This window comes from Quercus lobata, chromosome 3 (genome assembly GCF_001633185.2).
Source record: "Quercus lobata isolate SW786 chromosome 3, ValleyOak3.0 Primary Assembly, whole genome shotgun sequence".
In the NCBI taxonomy this organism is placed as follows: domain Eukaryota; kingdom Viridiplantae; phylum Streptophyta; class Magnoliopsida; order Fagales; family Fagaceae; genus Quercus; species Quercus lobata.
This window is the reverse complement of record NC_044906.1, coordinates 49,303,454-49,326,173: the sequence shown is the minus strand read 5'-3', so window position 1 is coordinate 49,326,173 and position 22,720 is coordinate 49,303,454. Positions and strand designations below refer to the sequence as shown.

The 22,720-nt window shown below is 33.4% G+C and overlaps 1 protein-coding gene across 4 annotated transcripts; it reads left to right on the top strand.

Moving 5' to 3' along the window:
• The first annotated feature begins 12,821 nt into the window (after nucleotides 1-12,821).
• LOC115982038 lies at nucleotides 12,822-22,483 on the top strand. Of its 4 annotated transcripts, XR_004089501.1 has the most exons (6): nucleotides 12,833-13,025; nucleotides 14,907-15,412; nucleotides 19,094-19,210; nucleotides 19,313-19,710; nucleotides 21,634-22,066; nucleotides 22,177-22,483. XR_004089501.1 is itself a non-coding variant. In XM_031104515.1 (5 exons), the coding sequence occupies exons 2-5, from the start codon at nucleotides 14,993-14,995 to the stop codon at nucleotides 21,649-21,651; spliced, it is 1,002 nt and encodes a 333-aa protein (XP_030960375.1). In that variant the 5' UTR covers nucleotides 12,822-13,025; nucleotides 14,907-14,992; the 3' UTR covers nucleotides 21,652-21,736. The 4 variants fall into 4 exon arrangements, 3 of the variants coding, with proteins under 3 accessions (XP_030960375.1, XP_030960373.1, XP_030960374.1); XM_031104515.1 differs by lacking the exon at nucleotides 22,177-22,483 and having other exon boundaries at nucleotides 12,822-13,025; nucleotides 21,585-21,736; XM_031104513.1 differs by having other exon boundaries at nucleotides 21,634-22,483.
• Nucleotides 22,484-22,720: the final 237 nt, after the last annotated feature.

Genomic DNA, 22,720 nt, shown 5'->3' with positions numbered 1-22,720 from the left:
GGCGGAACTATTACTAACCACTGGTATCCTTGCTATCGGGACCACCTCCTCGGGAAACTCCATTGCGGGACCACCCAAACAACGCCTGTTCGTCGGCTACAACAAAGGGGCTGACCAACGCGAAGCCATGGATTATAGAAAATGACAGACTAAAAGAAATGGTGGAAAAGCAAAATAATAGAGAAGATTCTAGTTCAGTACAAATTATATGTAAAAAGCTAGACACAGATAGACAAAAGAGCCTAATAGAGACAGACAAGAAAGAATCTCTACATGAGAAGCTAATAGATAATAATAAAGAAATAATAAAAAAAGGAATGGTAAAAGAGATGAAAGAAATGTTTGAAAGACAGAATTGTGAATTAAAAGATGGAACTCTACGTAAAGGATTAGATATAGGAAAAGACATAGTAAAACAAATAGACAATCTAAAGAAAGATGATAGTTTGAAAGAATTACATGAAAGACAAAATAGTAAAGATATAGGGAAAGTAAAGGACATGCAAAAACCAAAAACAAATAGTAGTAAAGAATCTCTACGTAGGAAGATAGAAATAGAAGAAAAGATGAGACATGAAAGAGAAAAAGTCAAAGTCCACAAAGGTAGGAAAAATGATAATGGTAATTTAAAAGGAAATAATGATAGTGTAGTAAAAGTGGAAGTAAAAGACAAAAAGTGTAATAGTTTAAAAGAAATGGTAGATGAAAGATTAAAATTAATTGAAAGATCTATAATAGAAACCCAAAATGATAGTTTGACAAAATTAACTAAAAAAATGAAAATTTTAAATACACCCTTACAGACAGACAGAAATAGAGATATAACAGTTTTAAATACTACTGAGTTATCAGATAATGAGAAAACTGACAGACATGTTAGTAATACTATTTGTCATAAATATGGACACCATGTTACAGATTATAGAAAGGAAGAAAAAGACAAGAAAGAAAAGATAAAAATGAAAATAAAACAAGTAAATCTACAAGACTTAATGACAGAAGCAAAAATGGTAAAAAAGGAAATTAAAGAAATTAAGGAAGAAAACTCCACAGACATAAATGAGCGAAATATTGCAGAATTGATAAACTTAAAAGAATTTTCTAATCCCACTGACAGAAAATTTGATAATGATGACAATAGACAGAATTTCTTAAGTTTAATTGACAGAGTGATTTTCCAAAAATGGCATACAGAAATTACTTTGGTAATTAATAAAGAGTTTTCTTTGACAGAAATTGCTTTGATAGATTCAGGTGCTGACATGAACTGTATACAAGAAGGATTAATACCTTTAAAGTATTATGAAAAGTCATCTGAAAGACTAGCTCAAGCTAATGGAGAAAAATTAATAATTAATTATAAAATACCTAGTGTTCACATATGTAATGATGGAGTTTGCTTTGAAACAGTTTTTGTTTTAATTAAAGACCTTTCTTCTAAAATCATTCTAGGAAACCCCTTTATGACTTTACTTTACCCCTTTTTAACGACAGAAAAAGGTATTAAAACTAATGTGCTAGGGAAAGATATACTTTTTAAATTTATTTTACCACCAATTCCAAAAGATATTTATTCACTTAATACCATAGTAAAGGAAATGGATAGAGAAAGAATTGACAGAAAGAATAGACATTTGGAATCTTTAAAGACAGAAATAAAATATAAAAGAATAACTGATCAATTAACTGACCCCATACTAAATAATAAAATAAATTTATTTAGACAACAAATTGAGACAGAGATTTGTTCTAGTCCACCTACTGCTTTTTGGCACAGGCATCGACATATAGTACAGTTACCTTATGAGAAAGATTTTAATGAAAGACAGATACCTACTAAAGCTAGGCCAATACAAATGAATAATGAATTATTAGAACATTGTAAGAAAGAAATTGAAGATCTTTTAACTAAAGGATTAATCAGAAAGAGCAAGTCTCCTTGGAGTTGTGCTGCTTTTTATGTTAATAAACAGGCAAAATTGGAGCGAGGAGTTCCAAGATTAGTTATAAACTATAAACCTTTAAATAAAGCATTACAGTGGATAAGATATCCTATTCCCAATAAGAAAGATCTTCTTGACAGACTTCATGAAGCAACCATATTTTCTAAATTTGACATGAAAAGTGGATTTTGACAGATACAGATAGATGAGACAGATAGATACAAAACTGCTTTTACAGTTCCTTTTGGTCATTATGAATGGAATGTTATGCCTTTTGGTTTGAAGAATGCACCCAGTGAATTTCAAAATATAATGAATGACATATTTACACCTTTCACAGATTTTTCCATTGTTTATATAGATGATGTTCTAATCTTTTCTAAAACAATAGATGACCATTGGAAACATTTGAATATATTTGTTAGAGTAATCAAACAAAATGGTTTAGTTGTTTCAGCCTCTAAAATAAGTCTTTTTCAAGATAAAATTCGATTTTTAGGCCATAATATTTATAAGGGAACTTTAAGCCCTATTGACAGAGCTATTTAATTTGCAGATAAATTCCCAGATGAGATAAAAGATAAAAATCAATTACAGAGATTTCTTGGCAGTTTAAATTATGTTTCAGATTATTTTCAAGGATTAAGAAAAATATGCAGACCCTTGTATAAAAGATTAGAAAAGAATCCTCCACCTTGGACAGACAGACATACTATGATAGTTAGACAGATTAAAAAATATGTTAAGAAACTTCCTTGTATTGTTATTCCCTCTCCTAATACTTTTAAAATTGTTGAGACAGATGCTTCTGACATAGGTTATGTTGGAATCCTAAAACAGGTAGCAAAAAATGATGCTAAAGAACAAATTGTTAGATTTCATTCTGGCTCTTGGTCAGCTACCCAGCAGAATTACAGCACTATTAAGAAAGAAATTTTATCTATCATACTATGTATTTCAAAATTCCAAAATGATCTTTTTAATCAAAAGTTTTTAATTAGAGTTGATTGTAAAAGTGCTAAAGAAGTTTTACAGAAAGATGTTCAAAATCTTGTTTCCAAACAGAGTTTTGCTCGATGGCAGGCTATTTTAAGTGTTTTTGACTTTGACATTGAATATATTAAAGGGGAAACTAATTCAATTCCTGATTTTCTGACCCGTAAATTTCTACAGGGAAGATGAGTTCCCCTGTAGATAAGAGCAAATCCCCTAAACCCAAAACCATACAGTCTTATGCTGCTCCCCCAATTCCTCCTCCCCCTAGCAGATTCCTCCCTTGCCCCTCTTTCACTTCACCCACTTTCTCTTCAAATAAATCTCTAGACAGATCCCCATTAATCTGTAGCCCAAACCCTTTCCAACCACTCTCCCCCAGCCCCAATCCAACATCCAAACAGACTTATGTCCTACCCTCAACCTCCTCAACCCCTCCTTTAAAGAAACCATTTAATGTAGTTGCATCTTCTTTTCCTCCTTTGGCCTCTCCTTCCAACCAACCAAAATATAGATCCTCTACCTCTCCAGAAACCCAAACCCAAAAGAAGATCACAGTGTTGAAATCCCAAAAGACTCTTGGAATTTTATTTTGTAAATTGAACCAGAATATCAGCACATAAAAGACACCCTCTCCCTTGTCAGACAGCTCATACCCCCAGGATGGGAACATCCTAAGACAGAAACTTTTAAGACCCAGACATTTTATGAGCATATTTTAGTAGATACAGACTCAATTTTAGTTACACATATGCCTTGTTCCCAGGAACCAAACAGAATTGGTTATTCTAAAGTTGTTATAAAACAGATTCTCACCCCTTCTCAGTGGAAAGCACAACCCTGGATCACTAAGAACTTTTTTGTACCTTTTGAGCCTCAGTTTTATAATTATTATGACTATATGGAAGCTTGGGACAGATTCCTTTTATTTCAAAACAATATTAACAGGCATACTTGGTTTTTCCGGTTTGATATGTACAGAAAGAAAGACATGATGATTCCAAGATGGTTCATTGACTGGTGGAATTCCTATGGTCCTGAAGCTATGATTCTTCCCCCTGATCTTTTAAAAGCTTATGAGACTTTCAAGAAAGAACCTAACATACTGCATCTTAGGGATTTCCCACATCTTTTACAGTTCTTTTATAGGTTTCCAGATCTCCCATGGATCATTAGATGGGAATACAAGATAGAAAAGCATCCCCAGTATCCTTTTCCTATGCTCGCCAGAAAGTTTAAATTAAAATGGTGGAATAAGTTTAATTTTGATCATATTTGCCAAGAATTACAGAAAAAGACCCCTTCCTCCAAGACAGAAAGTTCTAATTTCTTTTTAGAAAAGAGTCAAGTTAGTGCCAGCTTGCCTCTGTTTCAGATAGACGACAGCTTAAAAAGCAATTGCTTGAAGCTGCATCCCAAATATCAGACGATGAAGATGACACAGTAATGGAGTCCTCTTCTCCAAACTATAGAACTCATCCAGAAGCATTCCAGGATTCCCAAGACCCCTATGACATGTGACAGAAAAGACAAAAGAAGATAGAAGACAGACCTGTGACAGATAAGACAAAAGACAGACCAAAAGATAAGGTGACAGAATGTAGACAGATCCAGAAAGATATTTTGAAAGATATTTTGACAGAATATTATTCGCACGCAGATTCTCACAGATAGAAAGCTACTGTTTACTAGCATGTGTACCCAGACAGATTGCCAGATAGACTTTTACTGTTCAAGATTCTACCGACAGATTAACTTGAGTTCACTTTACTTAACTCAAGTTACTTTTGAAGACTTACCATGGTTCAATTTATCTATAAAAGGATAGACTCCGAAGACAGAAGACAGGTTCAAATTCTAGGTCCAAGTTTCCATTCCAAGGTCCAAGCTTTAGATAGACTTTGTAATAGACTTCCCTTTCCCTCTCCGAAAGACTTTTGTACTTTACTTTCTTTTTGTAATCTTGTAACCTTCCCTTCAGACAGATAATCTTGTAACCTTACCTTTCCTTCAGACAGACAATCTTGTAACCCTTTACAGATTTTACTTTGTAATCTTGTAACTCTTCAGATAGTGTTTATTTTCAAAGCTTGTAAGAAAGACAGAAGTTTTCAGTTTTAATCAAAGACAGAAGTATTTTCAAGTAAGATTTTATTTGTTTCAGTTTTCATATTCCATACTCTGTTTAATCTATTTTGACTATATCTATTTTGCTATTCTCTTCCTTATCAACTATTTTATCATTGTTTATGCTTCTATATTACTGCTGTGCTCTCTCCTGGGTAGTCAATGGTATCAGAGCCATGGATGGTAGGTGTATGAGTTTTATTTCTTTGCAATTAAGAAGTTACTAGGAACTTATATTACTACATAGCCACTACTTGCTCCTTGTTAGCGTTGGTCAGCCTAGAGACTCATTGGCAAACCATAGTTTCGCGTTGGTCAGCCCCTTTGTTGTAACCGATGGACAGGCGTGTGTTTGGGTGGTCCCGCAATGGAGTTTCCCGAGGAGGTGGTCCCGATAGTAAGGATACTAGTGGTTAGTAATAGTTCCGCCAGTAATTATTGATTGCTTAGAAAGAGAATAAATACATTTATCAGTTCATCATCTGTTCGCTTGTTCACACTTAGGCTAGGCACACACTAATTTGAAACATGGACTATGATGATATAGATTATGATGAAGGGTATAGCATGAAAGATATAGATGATAATTGGTCAAATAGTGATATGGATAATGAAACTGATTCTGACAGTGAAATTGATGATTATAATTATAATGGTAACATAAATAATTGGAGTAATTTAACAGGAGATAAAATCAACCGACAGACTAATAAACACAATGATAGTTTTTTGGATAAAATTAATAGAAAATTGGAATCCTTGGAAAATGTTGACAGATCTGATATATATACTAATGTTGAAAAGAAAAATGGTAGTTTTTTGGACCTCTATGAAAGAATGAAAGCTTTAAATTCACCTTTTAAAAAAGAAATAGAATTTAGACCCCATCAAAGATCATTTTTTACAGAAACTATGACAGATAATTGGTATATAAATAGTAATTTAAAAGAAGTTGTAGATAAGAATTTACAGACATTAAAAGCAACTGACAGACTAGTTGATGAAGAAACTGACCCAATTAAAGAAAGAGTAACACATATAGGAGATAAAATAAAAGATCTCACAAAAGAAAGAAGTATTATGGAAAATGACAGACTAAAAGAAATTTCTACTTCAGTACTAGACACAGATAGACAAAAGAACCTAATAGAGACAAGCAAGAAAGAATCTCTACATGAGAAGTTATCAGATAATGAGAAAGAAATAATAAAAAAAGGAATGGTAAAAGAGATGAAAGAAATGTTTGAACAACAGAATAGTGAAGATGTAGGGAAAGTGATAGACATAGTAAAACAAAAAAACATGACAAAGAAAGAGAAAAAAGATGATAGTCTTAGAAATAATGATGATAGCTTGAAAGAATTATATGAAAGACAAAATGATGAAATAATACATAGGAAGTTAGATACAAAAGAGATAGAAAGAGATAGTGTAGTAAAAGTAGTAGTCAACAATGGCAGGAAAAATAATTATGGTAATTTAAAAGAAAAGGCAAATAGTGATAGTGTAGTAAAAGTAAAAGTGGAAGACAAAAAGTGTAATAGTTTTAAAGAAGAGATTGATGAGAGACTTAAAACAATTGATAGAACTGAAAACAACAGTTTAATAGAATTGGCTAAAAAGATAGAAATTTTAAATTTACCAATAGAAACGAAAGAAATAGGAAAAGATATAACAGTTTTAAATACTAATGAGTTATCAAATAATGAGAAAACTGACAGACATGCTAATAATACTATTTGTCATAAATGCAAAGGATATGGACATACTAAAAAACAATGTGACAGACATAATAAGATTGTTAAACAAATTAGTAAATTAGAATTTGAGAAAGACATAACAAATGGATTAATGGAAATATTTAATGTTAGTCAAAAAGAAATAGATCAAGTAAAGAAAGAGTTAAAATCAACCAACCCACTTAAAATTAATAAAAGAAAAAGAAAAAAAAAGACATAATAATGAAACTGATAGAAAATCTACCAAATCACTATAAAGACAAGAAGGAATATTTATTAAAATTGAAAGACTATAGAAATACCTATTGCTTGTATTAGGTGTAGAAAATATGGACACCATGTTACGGACTGCAGAAAAGAAGAAAAAGCCAAGAAAGAAAAAGATAAGAAAGAAAAGACAAAAATGAAACAAGATAATGTAAAGATAAAACCAATAGCTCTACTGACAGAAGCAAAAATGGTAAAAAAGGAAATTAAAGAAATTAAAGAAGAAAATCCCACAGACAGAAAATTTGATGGTAGTGATGGTTATGATGACAACAGACAGAATTTCTTAAGTTTTATTGACAGAGTAATTGTCCAAAAATGGCATACAGAAATTACTTTAGAGTTTTCCTTGACAGAAATTGCTTTGACAGATTCAGGTTTGACAGAAATTGCTTTGATAGATTCAGGTGCTGATATGAATTATATACAAGAAAGATTAATACCCTTAAAGTATTATAAAAAATCATCTGAAAGATTAATTCAGGCCAATAGAGAAAGACTAATAATTAATTATTTAATACCTAATGTTCACATATGCCATGATAGAATATATTTAGAGACAACCTTTGTTTTAAATAAAGACTTTCCTTCTAAAATTATTTTAGAAACTCCTTTTATGGCTTTAATTTATCCCTCTCTAGTGACAGATAAAGGAATTAAAACCAATGTATTGAAAGAAAAACACTCTTCCAAAAAGGTTACTATTTTAATAGATATCAACGAAAGAGGAATCTATAGAACTGAAAGAAGTTTGTCATCTTTAAAAACAAAAATATTACTTATTAATCAACTGACAGAAAATGAAAAAAAATAAAGTTAAACAAGACAAAGAGACAGAGATATGTTTTTATTCTCCTATTGCTTTTTTACATAAAGTCCAATCTACAGAAGAACTCATAAAAGACAGAAATATGAATACAATCTTTTGTAATCAATATGCATGGACTGACAGATGGCAACTTGAGACTGTTGCCCCCATACAAAAAATAGATTATACAATTATTATTCCTTTTAATAATAATGACAGACATATTGATAGTCTCATAAGACTGATAGAAGTACTAAATGACAAATGTACACCCTTTGTAGCATCTTTAAATAGTCATATAACATATAATTTAATAAAAGAAGCTTTGACAGACTCCCCTTTATTGATCATTAAAGAAAACATTAATTGTGGTAATTTCTTGAATAATGACAGATTTAATTTCCTAACAGACAGAATTAATTATAATCCCCTGATAGATTGTCCTATTAATGAAAGACTCTACGAAGAAATTTTATTTCACATATTCTCACAAGATGAGATATATAGTAGTACATGTATGGATAGAATCATATTAAATTTTAACCAATTTCTGAATCCCACTTACTTTGACAGACCCCATCATGACTACTCTAATACTGTTGCTACTCAGCAAGAGCACAAAAGTGTACAAAGAAAAGTTTGTTTTGTGTGTTTTATAAATGTTTTTCTTATAAAATATTTCAAAAGCATTCCACAAAAAGACAGAGGCAAAAGAATTTCAAAAGAAGTTTTGACAGAAAATATTTGTTCCAAACATAATCCTTTTTCCAAAACCCAATTGCAGACTACCATGAGTAAAAGATTCTCTCAGAAAGATAAGGGCAAGGCACTAGCGGTGCAACCCAGAGGTTTCCGAAAGCCCTCAGTAAAAATTTCGGATATGCATGAAGGCGTCTCGATAGAGACAATATCCCTTCAAGATACGTTGCTAGCAGAGGCAATGTATTCATGTAGTGATAAAAGTGTAATTCTGCAAAAAGTTCTCGACAGTGATCTTATGTTTCAAGATGGAGAATTTACAGACCTTCCTCTTCATATTAAACTACTTCTTGATAATTTACAAGCAGCATTCACCCTCAGACAGAAACCCTTATTCCAAATGACCCTTCAGGGTTTGGAATTACATCTTGTTAGCACCGGGACATTTATTGAAGCACTCGGTTGTCAACTCCCTAGCAAGGAGGATGGAGATTCAAGCTCCACAAAGACAGAACTACAGTCTCTAAAAAGCTATCTTATGGGAACAAGCTTTTCAAAGCTCCACCCTAAGATTCAGCAAAAAACGAGACTTGCTATTAGAACCTTACCCCCTGAAATCCAACAGAATATATTAACTCATAAAGCTATAACAAGTTCTTATGACAGATGGATGTATCTTTTTAAAGTATTAGTCTCTACAGCATTTATCAGAACAGAAGACATGACAGGTGATATAAGGTTATCTTATAAGGCTAAATGGTATGACAGTTTTGGAAATTCAGACAGAGTTTATGAAAGAACAGGAGACATATTTAATCCCTACCCGTGATTACTTATCAACACAGAGACAGAAGATCCAGTAATCTGTGATCCTTTATGGTTATCTGAAATGCTAGAAGCAGGGTTTATCAGCAAATTAACCATTACTTCTGCAAATCAGATTAGTTTATTTCCCAGAGTCATCCAAGAAGCAGCAGCACAGATTGGAGGACTTAATTATATGAAGATGGAAATCTGGAGTACTATTCCAGTTTGGGACACTAGCTATTATATGGAAGCTCAGCCAGCACACATTTTAGTCCTTATCCATGATTGGTGTGGTATCCCTGAATACAACTGGTATACAGGAGATACTTATTTATCACTTGATGATCCAGGTGTTCTGGGTCAAGAATGGTCTAATTTCATGAGTAATAAGATTTATGAAGTACAGAAAGAATTAGACAGAGGTTTCCATTTATATGGCTACACCGACAGGATAGCTGTGTATGGCCCAAGACCTTCAGCAGGAAGGCTCATTGGGAAAAGAAGGATTGTTAAAGACCCGAGACTGATGACAGCTAAGGATCATGTTCTTGTTTTCCTTCCAATTTCATACTGTGCCCTATGTAATGATTATGGAGTGCTCCACGAGTATGAGCAGTATGGGGATAACTCTGATCCGCTAGATTATGATAACTACGCGGATACAGATTGATAGACAGATAGACAGAAGGCACAAACAGACAGACAGAATACTCTTCCGACAGACAATGGCGATAGATCACTATTCACCAACGATAGATCACTATTCAATGGAGACAGATCACTATTCACCGACATGCATGAATAGCTTCTAGACAGATCCATTACAGTCCAGACAAATACAAACAGATCCAGAAAGATATTTTGAAAGATATTTTGATAGAATATTATTCACATGCAGATAGACTATTACTATTCAAGATTCTACCGACAGATTAACTTGAGTTCACTTTACTTAACTTAGGTTACTTTTGAAGACTTACCATGGTTCACTTTATCTATAAATAGACAGACTCCGAAGATAGAAGATAAGTCCAGAATTTAGGTCCAGTTCCAAGGTCCAAAATTTCCATTTTCCAATTCCAATAGATCCAAGATAGCCCTCTCCCTCAGAAAGACTTTAGCTCTCCCTTTCCCCGAAAGACTTTTGTACTCTCCCTTAGAAAGACTTTTGTACTTTACTTTCTTTTTGTAATCTTGTAACCTTACCTTCGGATAGATAATCTTGTAATCCTTCCTAGACAGATAATCTTGTAACCCTTTACAGATTTTACTTTGTAATCTTGTAACTCTTCAGACATCTCTTATTTTCAAAGCTTGTAAGAAAGACAGTTTGTTTTCAAGTACAATCAAAGACAGAAGTATTTTCAAGTAAGATTTTATTTGTTTCAGTTTTCATATTCCATACCCTGGTTTAATCTATTTTGACTATATCTATTTTGCTATTTTCTTCCTTATCAACTATTTTATCATTGTTTATGCTTCTATATTACTGCTGTGCTCTCTCCTGGGTAGTCAATGGTGGTATCAATGGGTGGTATCAATGGAAAATGAATATTTTCCTTCCATTTTGATTATGTTCATTAGGCAAAAACATAAGTTATTACATGCCTTCCCATGGTAAATATAGAATTAAAAAAAAAAAAAATTATCACAAGCCAGCCCAAGTCGTTTATATGGTAGTAAATAAAACAAGTTGTTTGTGAATAACTCGAGCATGATTTGGAAAAAGGGTGGTTTATGTTCATTTGTTTAGCAAACAAGCCAAGCTTAAGTATAAGTTCATGTTCAACTACTAATTAAGCCAAGCTCAAATATAATAAAGTGTTTGTAAATATGAGGCTCAATTTAATTATATATTACATTATTATATTTTTATATGTATACTTGTTTTAAAAAATAATTATTACGCTTGATATTGGATTGTGTAAGTTTGCAAATAGGCTTATATGATATCGAATTATTATTTGTACTTTTTTGATAATATAAACAGTCTATTACTAATAAAAATTCATAAATTTGTGAAAAGAGTAAAAAAAAAAAAATTAATCATGAGCCAAATTTGAGAAAAGAGTAAAGAGTATAAGAAAAGAGTAAGTTAATCAACTTGTAAACAAATTCGAATTTGTTTGACATAAAAATGAGCCAAATTTGACTATATAATCTTGTTTGATAATAAATTTAAGCTTGGGTTGTATTTGAAATAAAACTAAAGGAATAAAGACAAAAATGCTATTTACACCCTCAAACTTTGCTCAACAATTATTTTAGTCATTTAAATTTGAAGTTGGTTATTTTAGCCCGATAAATTTGCACAAAAATCATTTTAGTTATTTAAATTGGAAATTGGTAATTTTACTTCTGTAACTTTGCCTAGAAATCATTTCAGTCTTTTAAATTTGAAGTTTTTTATTTTTAGTTTTTGATGGGACTTTAAGTTTGAAGTAGATCATAGAATATCATTTTAATCCTTTAAGGTTAGAGGGCAAAAATAGCCAAATACCACTATTTTTTGAAATTATTAGTGTTTTAACACTGTTTGAGAAATATTCAGCAATGTACCACTTTTTTTAAAACTCGAGTTTAAGAAAATCGAGTACCATAAATAATGCAACACGGAACTCGATTATGTGGAACTCGAGTTCGTTGATCTGTTACTTGAGTTTAATACACTCGACTGACTCGAGTACCATGTAAGAAACACTTCCCAATTCCCATAGCAGTCACATAGTCAACAATAGCACTCACACAACCACAATTGTTGACTTATCACCCACAATTGCACGCCTTTCTATCTCTTTTAATTTTTTATTTTTTCAACTTCTATCTAATTTTTTTTTTTCTCACTGGCTTCCAATTGTGGGTTTCTCTTTTTTCTTTCTTTTGTGAGGGTCACGTAGAATGGGAGATAAGTCAACAATTATGAAAAAGGTAGTGAAAGAGTTTGAAATACAGGCAATAAGTTTTATATCACAAGGAACTTGAGTTCTATAAACTTGAGTTCCAAGTGGATTTTTTTAAGAAACTCGATTTTTGTAAACTCGAGTTCCATTTTAAATTCGAGTTTCATAAACTTGAGTTTTACAAAAATGGTAGATTGCTAAATATATCTCAAACAGTAATAAAACACTATTAATTTCAAAAAATAGTGGCATTTGGCTATTTTTGCCAAGGTTAGAGTCCCTAGAATGATATTTGGTTAAAGTTATCAGACTAAAATAACCAACTTTAAATTTAAATTTAAAGTACTAAAATGATTTTTGGACAAAATTAATGGTGCAAATTGTATTTTTGCCATAAATAAATAAATATTTTTAGTTCTCGTTTTAAGTTTAACTCTAGTTAATCTATCAAAAAAAAAAAAAAAAACTCTAGTTAAGGTGACCGTTCGAAACTTTGAGGGCCGGGCCGCTGGACCATTTTTTGGGGGCCCGATTATTCATTTTTAGAATTCATGCATACATGTTTCTAAAAAAAAAAATCAAAATCAAAATCCTCCATTAAAATGTGAAAATATTATTGCTGAAAATCTGAGTATAACTTCGGCTATTATCCATGACAAAACTTTCGCTTTGTATATAAATTAACAGATTCATACGCTTCTCACATTGAATTCCATTTCCATAGGCTCCGTTTTTTCTCCAGGTAAATTTTTTTTTCTTCTCTATAAAACCTTTGCTTTGTTTTTATAAATTCATGCTCTTATATAAGTCGATGTTAGGGTTTGTTAAATTATTGGTTGCGTATTCGATACCATAGTGAGACAAGTTTCTACGTCGATTCTCATTTCTGGTTGCTTTTTTGGCTTTCTATACGATTTTACGTTTGCCTATTGTTTGTTTGTTTTGTTTTGTTTTGTTTTTTTAAATTTCTATGGTAATCCATGTGTATTAGATAACATAGAATTGAGTTTTCTTTTGGTTTGAAAGTGATTTTTGTGTTATTAGTGTTTATCAAAAGATAAAATCTGCATAGCGTTTTTTTTTTTAAAGTTAGTTTTGTTAAAAGCAAAAAGCAAAAAGTAAAAAGCCTTTAGCTTTTAGCCAAACAGAGTTGATGGTATGAAGATTGTCAACTAAAGTGATGAAGTGATGCCATGACTTTTTTATGAATTATGGATTTAGCTAATCTCACAAATGGTGGTGAAATCGAACCTTAGGCGCATTAAAACTTGAAGCTTAGCTAAGGAGTAAAAGTGACAGAGGTCGGATAGCTATTTTATGCATTGTAAATAATGTATGGCTTGATTCGATGGAAAATGGAATGTGAAGTTTAAGTAATTAGTAGTTATTGAACTTGGATGTATTTACTATTAAATGTGGATTAGAGGATTTGGGTTTGGCACACGCTCGGTGATATCTGCATTTTCAAGTGGATTGGTTCTTCATTGATGCAGTAATGTGTGGTACAGTCAAGGTTGGGGAAAATGAGTGTGATAATAATTTTGCTCCTGCAAGAGGAGGGTTAAAATAGAGGATTAGATCATTAGGGTGATCTAATAGAAGAATGGATTACAATGAAATTTGTTTTTAATTTTACTCATTTGAGAAAATCAATTTCAGATTATGGTTTTACATATTTCCTTTTGGAAGCAAAGGAAGATATGGAGGGATGGTAACTCAATGGCATGAATGGTTGGACTTATTAATACTGCATTGGAGTAGCAGTTGCTAGACTCTTATTGAGAGGTCAGTAAAGGAGGAGATTTGAGTATGTTTTGCGATTTTGGTTACATTTTGGAATCTCTTATCTTTTAACCTCAACCGGGAGAAGTCAATGGCATCAACAGTAATTGGGATTTGGAAATTAGTAAGGATAAGTTGGACCCAATGAAACATCCTCAACGTTTTGATTTCTTTTTCTGATAGGTAAAATAATATTATATTCTTCAATGAATCTTGCTCATGGTTTTGATTTCCTTCTCTAACAAGTACAATAATTCTATTCATAATGGAAGATAGTTCAAATACAAAGGAGCTGTTATTCTTGTAGCAAGCCTAACTTGATATCTAAGCCGATGATGAAACTGAAGGGAAGTTTTGGGCTGGTTTGATTGATTGATTGGTTGGTCAGCAGCAGGTGGGAAATTTTCCGAACCCCCATGGTCTAGTGATGGGTAGACCCTCAACCCAAGCCCAACCAACTGGTGACCACTGACATAGTCTTCGGCACAACCCAAGATACTCTAAATGATGCAATCATGGATGATCAAATATCTCTTGCAATTGAACAATGAATTAAATGATGCTTGATTTTCTCCCTTCTATTCTTGCTCATACAACACCAGTCATAATTAAAATTTTACCTAGTGTTGCTGTCCAAGTGAAAAGCAACCTTTTGAGGATTTCAATGTTGAACAATTGATGCTTGAGTTTTTTTTTTTTTTCCCTCATAAAATGAAAAAAAAATATACAATTTCTTGGAAAAAGAGGATATTTTCTAAAGCACAGATTTATTTGTTAAAACGTGGCACATTTAGTTCTTTACGGTTTGGTTTTCTATGTTAAATTTGGTGCATTGTTTTAGGTTGAACAGGCAAGAAGTTAGAGCGAGGGGTAACCTATAAATCCACTAATTACGAGTGCAAAAAAGAAAAGAGATCCTTAAAGAAAATGACAGCTAAGGATATAAATGTGCCTAATATTGGTCCATCTTCTGTGTCCACTATGATGATCAATGCATCTTATGCGCCGCCTTATGATCCTACTGCTGTTTTTCCCACTTCATCAGCTTTTACTTATCCAACTACAAGCCATAGACCTGATGAGGGGATAAACAAAGAGAAGGAAAGTGGTGAATCAAATTCTGGATATATATTTATGTGCAATGCAAAAACAAAGCCTGAATGTTATAGATACCGGGTTTTTGCACTACCAATGGGGAAATTGGAAGTTGTAAAAAACATCAAACCAGGAACAAAGCTCTTCTTATTTGACTTTGATTTGAAGCTTCTTTACGGTATATACAATGCAACTTCAAATGGAGAAAAAGATTTGGAACCAACTGCATTTGATGGGAAATTCCCTGCTCAGGTAACAGAACTTTCCTTATTTACAAATATAGGATTCCGTGCATGCCAAAAGAGAAGATCTGGTGGTGTTAGAAAGCATGCCTTTTTTTTTCCTGTATTGTTGGTTATTTTAAGCCTCCAACCTAGCTCATGCTAAAGCTTAATTTCAAGCTTTCATTAACATTGGTAGTTACCTCTTTGGCTTACGTTGGTTTAGCCATGCTTTATCAGCTTAATTATTTTCAGCGTTGTTTAAATATTCATATTGTTAGCAAGCAACAAGCAACATGTGGAGTAATGAGATGTATCATTAGCATCCAGCATGGGAATCAATTGGTTGTTTTTAAGGTATGTTCAAAGAAGCCGTTGGAAAGGAGGTAGGGAGTTTAGGCCAACTGCACTGCATCTACTGTAGAATAGTAGGTTTTGTTCTTGTGTAACTTAAACAAAAATCGTATGAAACTAAAAAGAGCTGCTTGGTGTGATAACGTGTTCTTGATTGTTGGATTGTATTGGGGAAATAATGTGTTATTTGTTTTAATGTTGTGATGCTTTTGTGAGAATTACGTTCCATGGTGGCTCTATCAAGTTAGAGGAGTGCAATGAAAAGCAGTCAGTGTTGGGGTGAGAGAGAACACCGTTTTTTTTAATTGTTAGGATATGTTTGGAATGCTAAGTATTACTTAGAATGGAATAACTATTCCATTTTTGGGTTGTTCTTAATAATGATTTGTGACAGAAGATAGTCTACTTGTGCTTGTGGTGTGCTTCTGGTTGGGAGATTTTGTGGATATAATGTTTTAAAAGAAAGGTTTAGGGTTCAAAGAGTGATTAAGGTTTTGAAACAATGGGGAATAAGGACAAGGGCACTGTTTCTTAAAAAAAATAGGTTCCTGCCAAATTCTAGATAGCAGCTGTGTTTTGGAATTTATGGCTGGTTTGGTAGATTACTTGCTGACTGTTTGGTAAGGAAAAATATGTGAGGGTTTAGGTTTCCATAAGAAAGGCTTAATTTGAGGTTGCAATTGAGAGATGAATAGGGAAAATTTGTGACCGTTTGGGGCTGTGAACAGTACCTATGGATAATACCCTAGACCAGTAATGGCATTGTAAAGAGAGAGAAAAGGGGGGGGGGGGAGAATACTAAGAGCAACATGGCTTATAGATTGATCAAAGTTTGAATTCTTTGAATACAATGAGCCTATTTATTTAGATTCACTGAGAATGACATAACTTAGGAGGATTAGAATTCCTGATTTGATTGGTAAATTAAAGCCCTAAGACAACTCAACAAATTTAATAAGGTGTAGCATCATTGGAGTCCATAATTGCTGGGGCAAGACCAGATGCGTTATGATGCTTTAATCAGGCGCTTGTCTTAGGCACCTATGCTACTGCCTCATGTGATTTGCTTGGTGCATAAAGCAAGTGCCTTTCATGTGATTTGCTTGGTGCATAAAGCAAGTGCCTTTCTTTGACTACTCTTTTGGTTTTTTCAAGGACAAGCATAATCTTGCCATCTCTAATGTAACAAGAGTTTGTTCTGATTTGTTGATCATTGAGCCAAGCCATCACCTAAGTTGCACAGATCTACAAGAATTTATTTCTTTGTTCTTGAGACCCCAAGGGATATAGCACAATCGGTTGGGGACCACACCTCATGAATTGGACGTCATTAGTTCAAAATTTCCCCCTCAGCCCCTTCCCTTCCCTTTGGGAGCCAAAATTTACTTTAGGAAAAAAAAAAAAAAAAAAAAAAAAAAAAAAAAAAACCCTATCGGGTATAGAACATTGAGCAACCAACTAAAACCATGCAGGTTTAGAACAAAAAAATGTTGAGAGGGGGGGGGGGGTGTCAAACAATGAAAATAGAAAAGTAAAATTTAAAAAAAAAAAAAAAACTCACATTGTGGATATGGAGAAAAGATGCAAGAACTGCAAAGATAAGCCTTTGATAGGAAAAATCCGTAAGTCTTATTTCTATTGATTTTAACAAATACAAGATGATAATTGGAAAATCCTCTTTACAACCTAAAAGACCACCAAGTTATGGAATCCTTCTATCATTCTATAAAACAGATGGGAAGTTAATCAAGGCACCCAAAAATTATGCTTAGTACCTACCTGATCACTATCTTTTTCTCCCTGTTTTTGATTGACAAGTTACACACCCATTGTAGCCTTCAACCCCAACCTCACCTTCCAGCTCATATTTGTTGGAGAAGGAAATGCCAATTGAGTAAGAGCTAATTAGCATTTTACTTAGGTACAAATACAAGTTCTTGACTAAAGCAACCGTGTACGTATGTTCAAAAGGTGTTATAGTGGTAGTTCCTGATAGGTGTCATAGAAATACTGTTATTTGGGATGATATTCCATGTTTTCTAATGTGGTGTAGTTGGCTGGAAAACAATGGTAGTACATTTGATGATGAACTTCCATGGAATGGGCTTGAAATATGCTTGGGTCCCATCTTCTTTGTCGAATTTGGGAGCTTGTATTTTCTCTTCCATTTATAATTCATGCATTTTTAAAAATTTTAAATTATAATGCTTGGATTTTTTCTTAAAAAATCTTTTGGTGTCTACTCTGGAGAATAAAAAGTGGATGCTGGTGGTTGTGTTGGTGGCAGCAGTGGTGATACCATCATGGTTGTTGTGGTTGTGTTGGATGTTGCCATGAATGATGGTGGTAGATGCAGTGTCTTGGCATAGTGATAGGTAGCAGTAGCAGCAGAGGATATGATGCGTTCAATGGAAATCTATTGACAGTGGTGATGTTGGTGACACTATTGATGTTGGTGGCAATGGAAGCATTAGTAGTGAGGTGGTGGCAGTGATGGCTGCAGTTGGTGATGGTTGTGGTTTAATGTTTGAATGTAGTATACTTTTAATACATGTCCTTTCCTCTACTTGACCTTTTGTTAGTTGTATCCAGATTTTAAAAAAAATCCTAAATCAAAATAATCTAATTCTTGTTTTGCTATTACTTTATATATATATATATATATATATATATATATAAAATATAGGTTTGGGTTAACTAGAGATCAAACCTTGGTGCGATGGAAATTGCCTTCCACCAAAATCTAAAGGTCGTGGGTTTGAGTCTAAGAATCCGCCTCTCCCAAAAAAGAATTGGGGTAATGCTGCCTACTTGAACTCTCCCAAACCCTGCAAAAAATGGGAGTTTTGTGCACTTGGGATGACCTTTTAGATTTGGGTTAACTATGGCACTCACCTAGAGAGTTCTACCCAAACACAAGACTAATCAATGGCCTTATCTTATTCCATTCTTAATTATATGCCCTCTGTGTCTTATGGATGGTAATAATAACACAAGCTTAAATAAATATATACTCTTTGCTAACCCAAGCTTAAATAAATATGGAAGTTCACTTGTGGTGTCAATAATTATGAATTCTTTAAACAACTGGACCATGGAGCTGATAAGCATATAGCTGTACATCATGTCTTCTTCATTGAAATCACTCAAAATTTATCTTCTGGTTCTAGCATTTCATCAAATTTTCTGTAGTTAAGTTTGTCTTTACAAGGAAATGTTGTGTGCATGTATGTCACAAAAAACTGATGGTTTACTTTTTGTTGCATAAAACTAACATTTAATTCTGTGTGTGTTTCATTTTGTATCTCATATGTATATTATATATTCTTATTCCGTCTTTTCTTGTTTCTGAGTTTAGGTGAGATTTAATATTTTAAAGGATTGTTTGCCTCTTCCTCTGAGTGCTTTCAAACCTGCCATCAAAGACAACTTTCTAAGTGGTTTTAAGTTTAGGCAGGAGCTGAGTAGCAAACAGGTATACCATTTCATGATCCTTTGTTGCTGGGTTTTTTTTTGGGGCTCCCCAGTATAATGCACATGTAACTCTCATTTCTAATAGAATCTGCTTTTAGTGAAGGTTGAAACTTTAATTTCGCTGTTCCGTCCAATTACTGTGCCACCACCTATTTCTGCTGCCCCTCCTTTCTCAAATGTGGGACCCTCACACTCATTTCCAGCTCCAATTATGGAACAAGGGTTTCAGCCATCAAAAAGGCTGCCTCCTCCTGGAGAGTCATATATATCTGGGTTGCACTATGGTCATGCCTTGCCAGTCCATGATCGCAGCAAACAGGTAGTACCATCTCCGCATTTCAATCATAATGAACTGGGAACACATGTGGCATGGGTACAATCTCCTGTACAGCCTTATCAAGTTGTTCAGCAGCCTGCTTTTCCTCATCATCATCCAGCAGAACCACATCAGCCATACTTGCCTGAAAAACCTTTCATTTCTCCTCAAAATGCATATAGAAGGTATATTCCTTTTTTCTTACTTTAGGGAACAACTTGACTTGCCTTAGTGTTTTATCTTTCAAGCATTTTATTTTGATTTGTACTGTAATTTCTTCTGAATATTAAAATTTATCTAGAAACAAATGAAATTTCTTTCAATAACTATTAATGAGTCCAACATGTTTTCATAATAAAATCAATATTCTTGTATGTTGTCCACGTAACAGTAGCATGTAGATTTGAGATAGTGTATTTCATTGTATTAGTTTATAAAGATATGTATGTCTTACATTTACATACATGTTCACTAAAGAATGAAACAGTTGAACTGTTCTTTTATCAATTAAATTGTATATCATTACCCCACAAAAGTTGAAGCTTTGTACACTGGGTACGACATTTTATCATTATGCTGTATTTGACAAGAATGCATAAGCACCTTTGGTAAATTATGTCTAAGTAGTCCCTTCCTTCCCCTCTTTTCTCATTATTACTTTTATTTTTATGGAAAATGTATTAATCTAAATAAATGATGCAGCCATTAAAGAGTTTGAGGAAAAACAAGATCAAATACCAAAAGATTCAAGAATTGTGTTCTTGTGTTTGTGGGACTTTATTGGCATATTGAATAGGCTATTTTAGTAATTACTAGTCTTATCAATAAGTTTATTTATATCAGAACTTGCTGGTTCAAATTTAATTAAGTCTTACTAAAAATTGCAAATTATTTTTCTTGGAATGAGCTGTTATGGGCTATACTTGAGGCCCAAGAGTTTTATTTTAATGACTTTTTCTATTTTGTTTAATAGTTTCCTACTTAGCTTGTAAGTTCTTTTAATGACTTTTCTTTTGTTATTAGGAGTCCTAGTCTTTCTAGGAAAATGATTAACAATAGCCTATATATTGGCCTTTTTGTAGCCAATCAAATGAATAGAGAGAGTGACTCTAATAAAATTTTAATAGTTTGTTAATAGCAGTGATTTCCTAAAGTGTATCATTCATTGTTTCATCCCAATCATCAAATTCCATTGAGATTCAGTCAAGATTGTATTTTTTAACCTAATCGTTTGCAAACCTTAAGTATCAAACCATATTCAAGAATCCTTCAAGATCATGAATCCTTATTTAGTGCTGAAATTCTAAAGATCTCACATAAAATTGGTATCAGAGCCAACTAAGCTTGTCATGTGTCATTGAAATTTGTTCAAAAATACTATTGGACTAAATTGTCTTGAACTTCACTCAAATCATGCCTCTTATCTCCACTTTCTGCAAGGGTGTGGACTACCCCACTTGCCTTGATGTGAAGAGTACTCTTTTAGTAAATATTCTGTTTATTTTCATTCTTTTGACAGTTTGTTGTTCATTGTGTTTCATGTTTTGAGCAACGATCCATTTGTGTGGTGTTAGAATTATAGTCAATGATTAAATTCATCATATCCTAACAGCTTAAACTTTTGGAACAATCAGTAATTTATCTTTGTTTTAGAACAAGTGGTCCCAAATTCAAACCTTGCCTCTTTCTGCCCATTTAAAAAAGTTAAAATCACACATGGTCCACTTATTAAAGGGTAAGTCTAGGCCCACATGTGAGGAGTGTTGGAATTGTAGTTAAATGTTTAAATTTACCATGTCTAATAGTTTAAGATTTTGAGACAATCGATAATTTAAAGAGAGAAAAAGGGGATATACAGGGTAGGGGAGAAATAGGCTTTATATTTTTAGGTAATGGTTGAACCACTTCTACCAAGTACTTGCGTTGATAATGAAGCAGAAACTGATTTAGAATCTACATCCATCTATGGATGAGTTCTGTGGTTCGGGTCTGGTATTATTCTGGTTGAATTGGTGATTTGAGTTTGAAATAACCTCCTTATTACACTTATTGGTTGCAGGTCAAAACATTCTACAATTTATATGTTTTTGCACTGCCCATTTTTTCAGGTATGCGGGTGTGCCTGATATGGTCCCTGGAGATCAAGTTGTTGGATATGGAAGTCAGTATCAAATGTCACAGTTATCAAGGGGGAGTGAAATTGTTCCGCACTCTGATTACTATAGGCTCCACCCATCACATACAGCAGCACCTGGTTTATCACAAGTAAATGCTTTGACGCCATCCCATGCATTACCACCACCTGCCCAATCACAAGAGAATTTGGCATCATCTTATCAACCGAATTATGCTGTTTCAGTCTTGAACTTGCTTGAGGCTCATTTGCCAGTCAATTCTTCAAACAGTCTCGCTGGAGCAACCAGAACTTACCCTTAAGTGGGACTTGGAATGTTCCATGGGCCCATGAGATTAGAACCTGTAGCGTTGAAAAGCATTTTGGGCTCTTCTCACATATTGCAGGCTCTTTCCTTCTGTCAAACTGTAAGGGTTTGAAAACTGCCCCCGTGGGTAGCTTTTTTTTTTTAGGTTGCTGAAGTAGGTGTCTAGACTTCTTTGAGTATCTGACTAATCTCCTGGATGTGTAATACTAGGTATCCTACAAGGCAAGTAATTCTAGGGAGGAATTTCTTGGGGGCAGTCCAAAGATGATGAGTATGAGTTTTGAACCCATGATCTCATGAGGTTTTGGAAACTACTAAACTAACCCCTTGGCTTTGCTAATTGGTTTCTCTAAGATAAAAATTGAGGTATATGTTGGATCATGTTCTTGTAGTTATGATCTTGCCGTTCATCAGTTTTCCTGATCTTTGAGAGTAGTCTCAAATGTTTTTTAATTCCTGTTTGATTTTTTTTCCATATTCCATTTAATTAGAATTGAGTTGCTATGAAGGACCACGGTTTGCATATCATGCAGTCTGTATTTGGAAGTTGTGTTTACTTAATATTCATAACACAAAAGAGGTTGTATTGAAGTCTGGGCTTTTATAACGTCATATTTAAGAACACAAAAGAGGTTACATTGAAGTCTGGGCTTTTAACGTCATATTTGAGAGAAGACACAGAAAAAATGATAGAACGAATCAGGATGTTTATAAGTAAAATTGCTAGACAGAGATCCTGTGAGAGACTTGAACT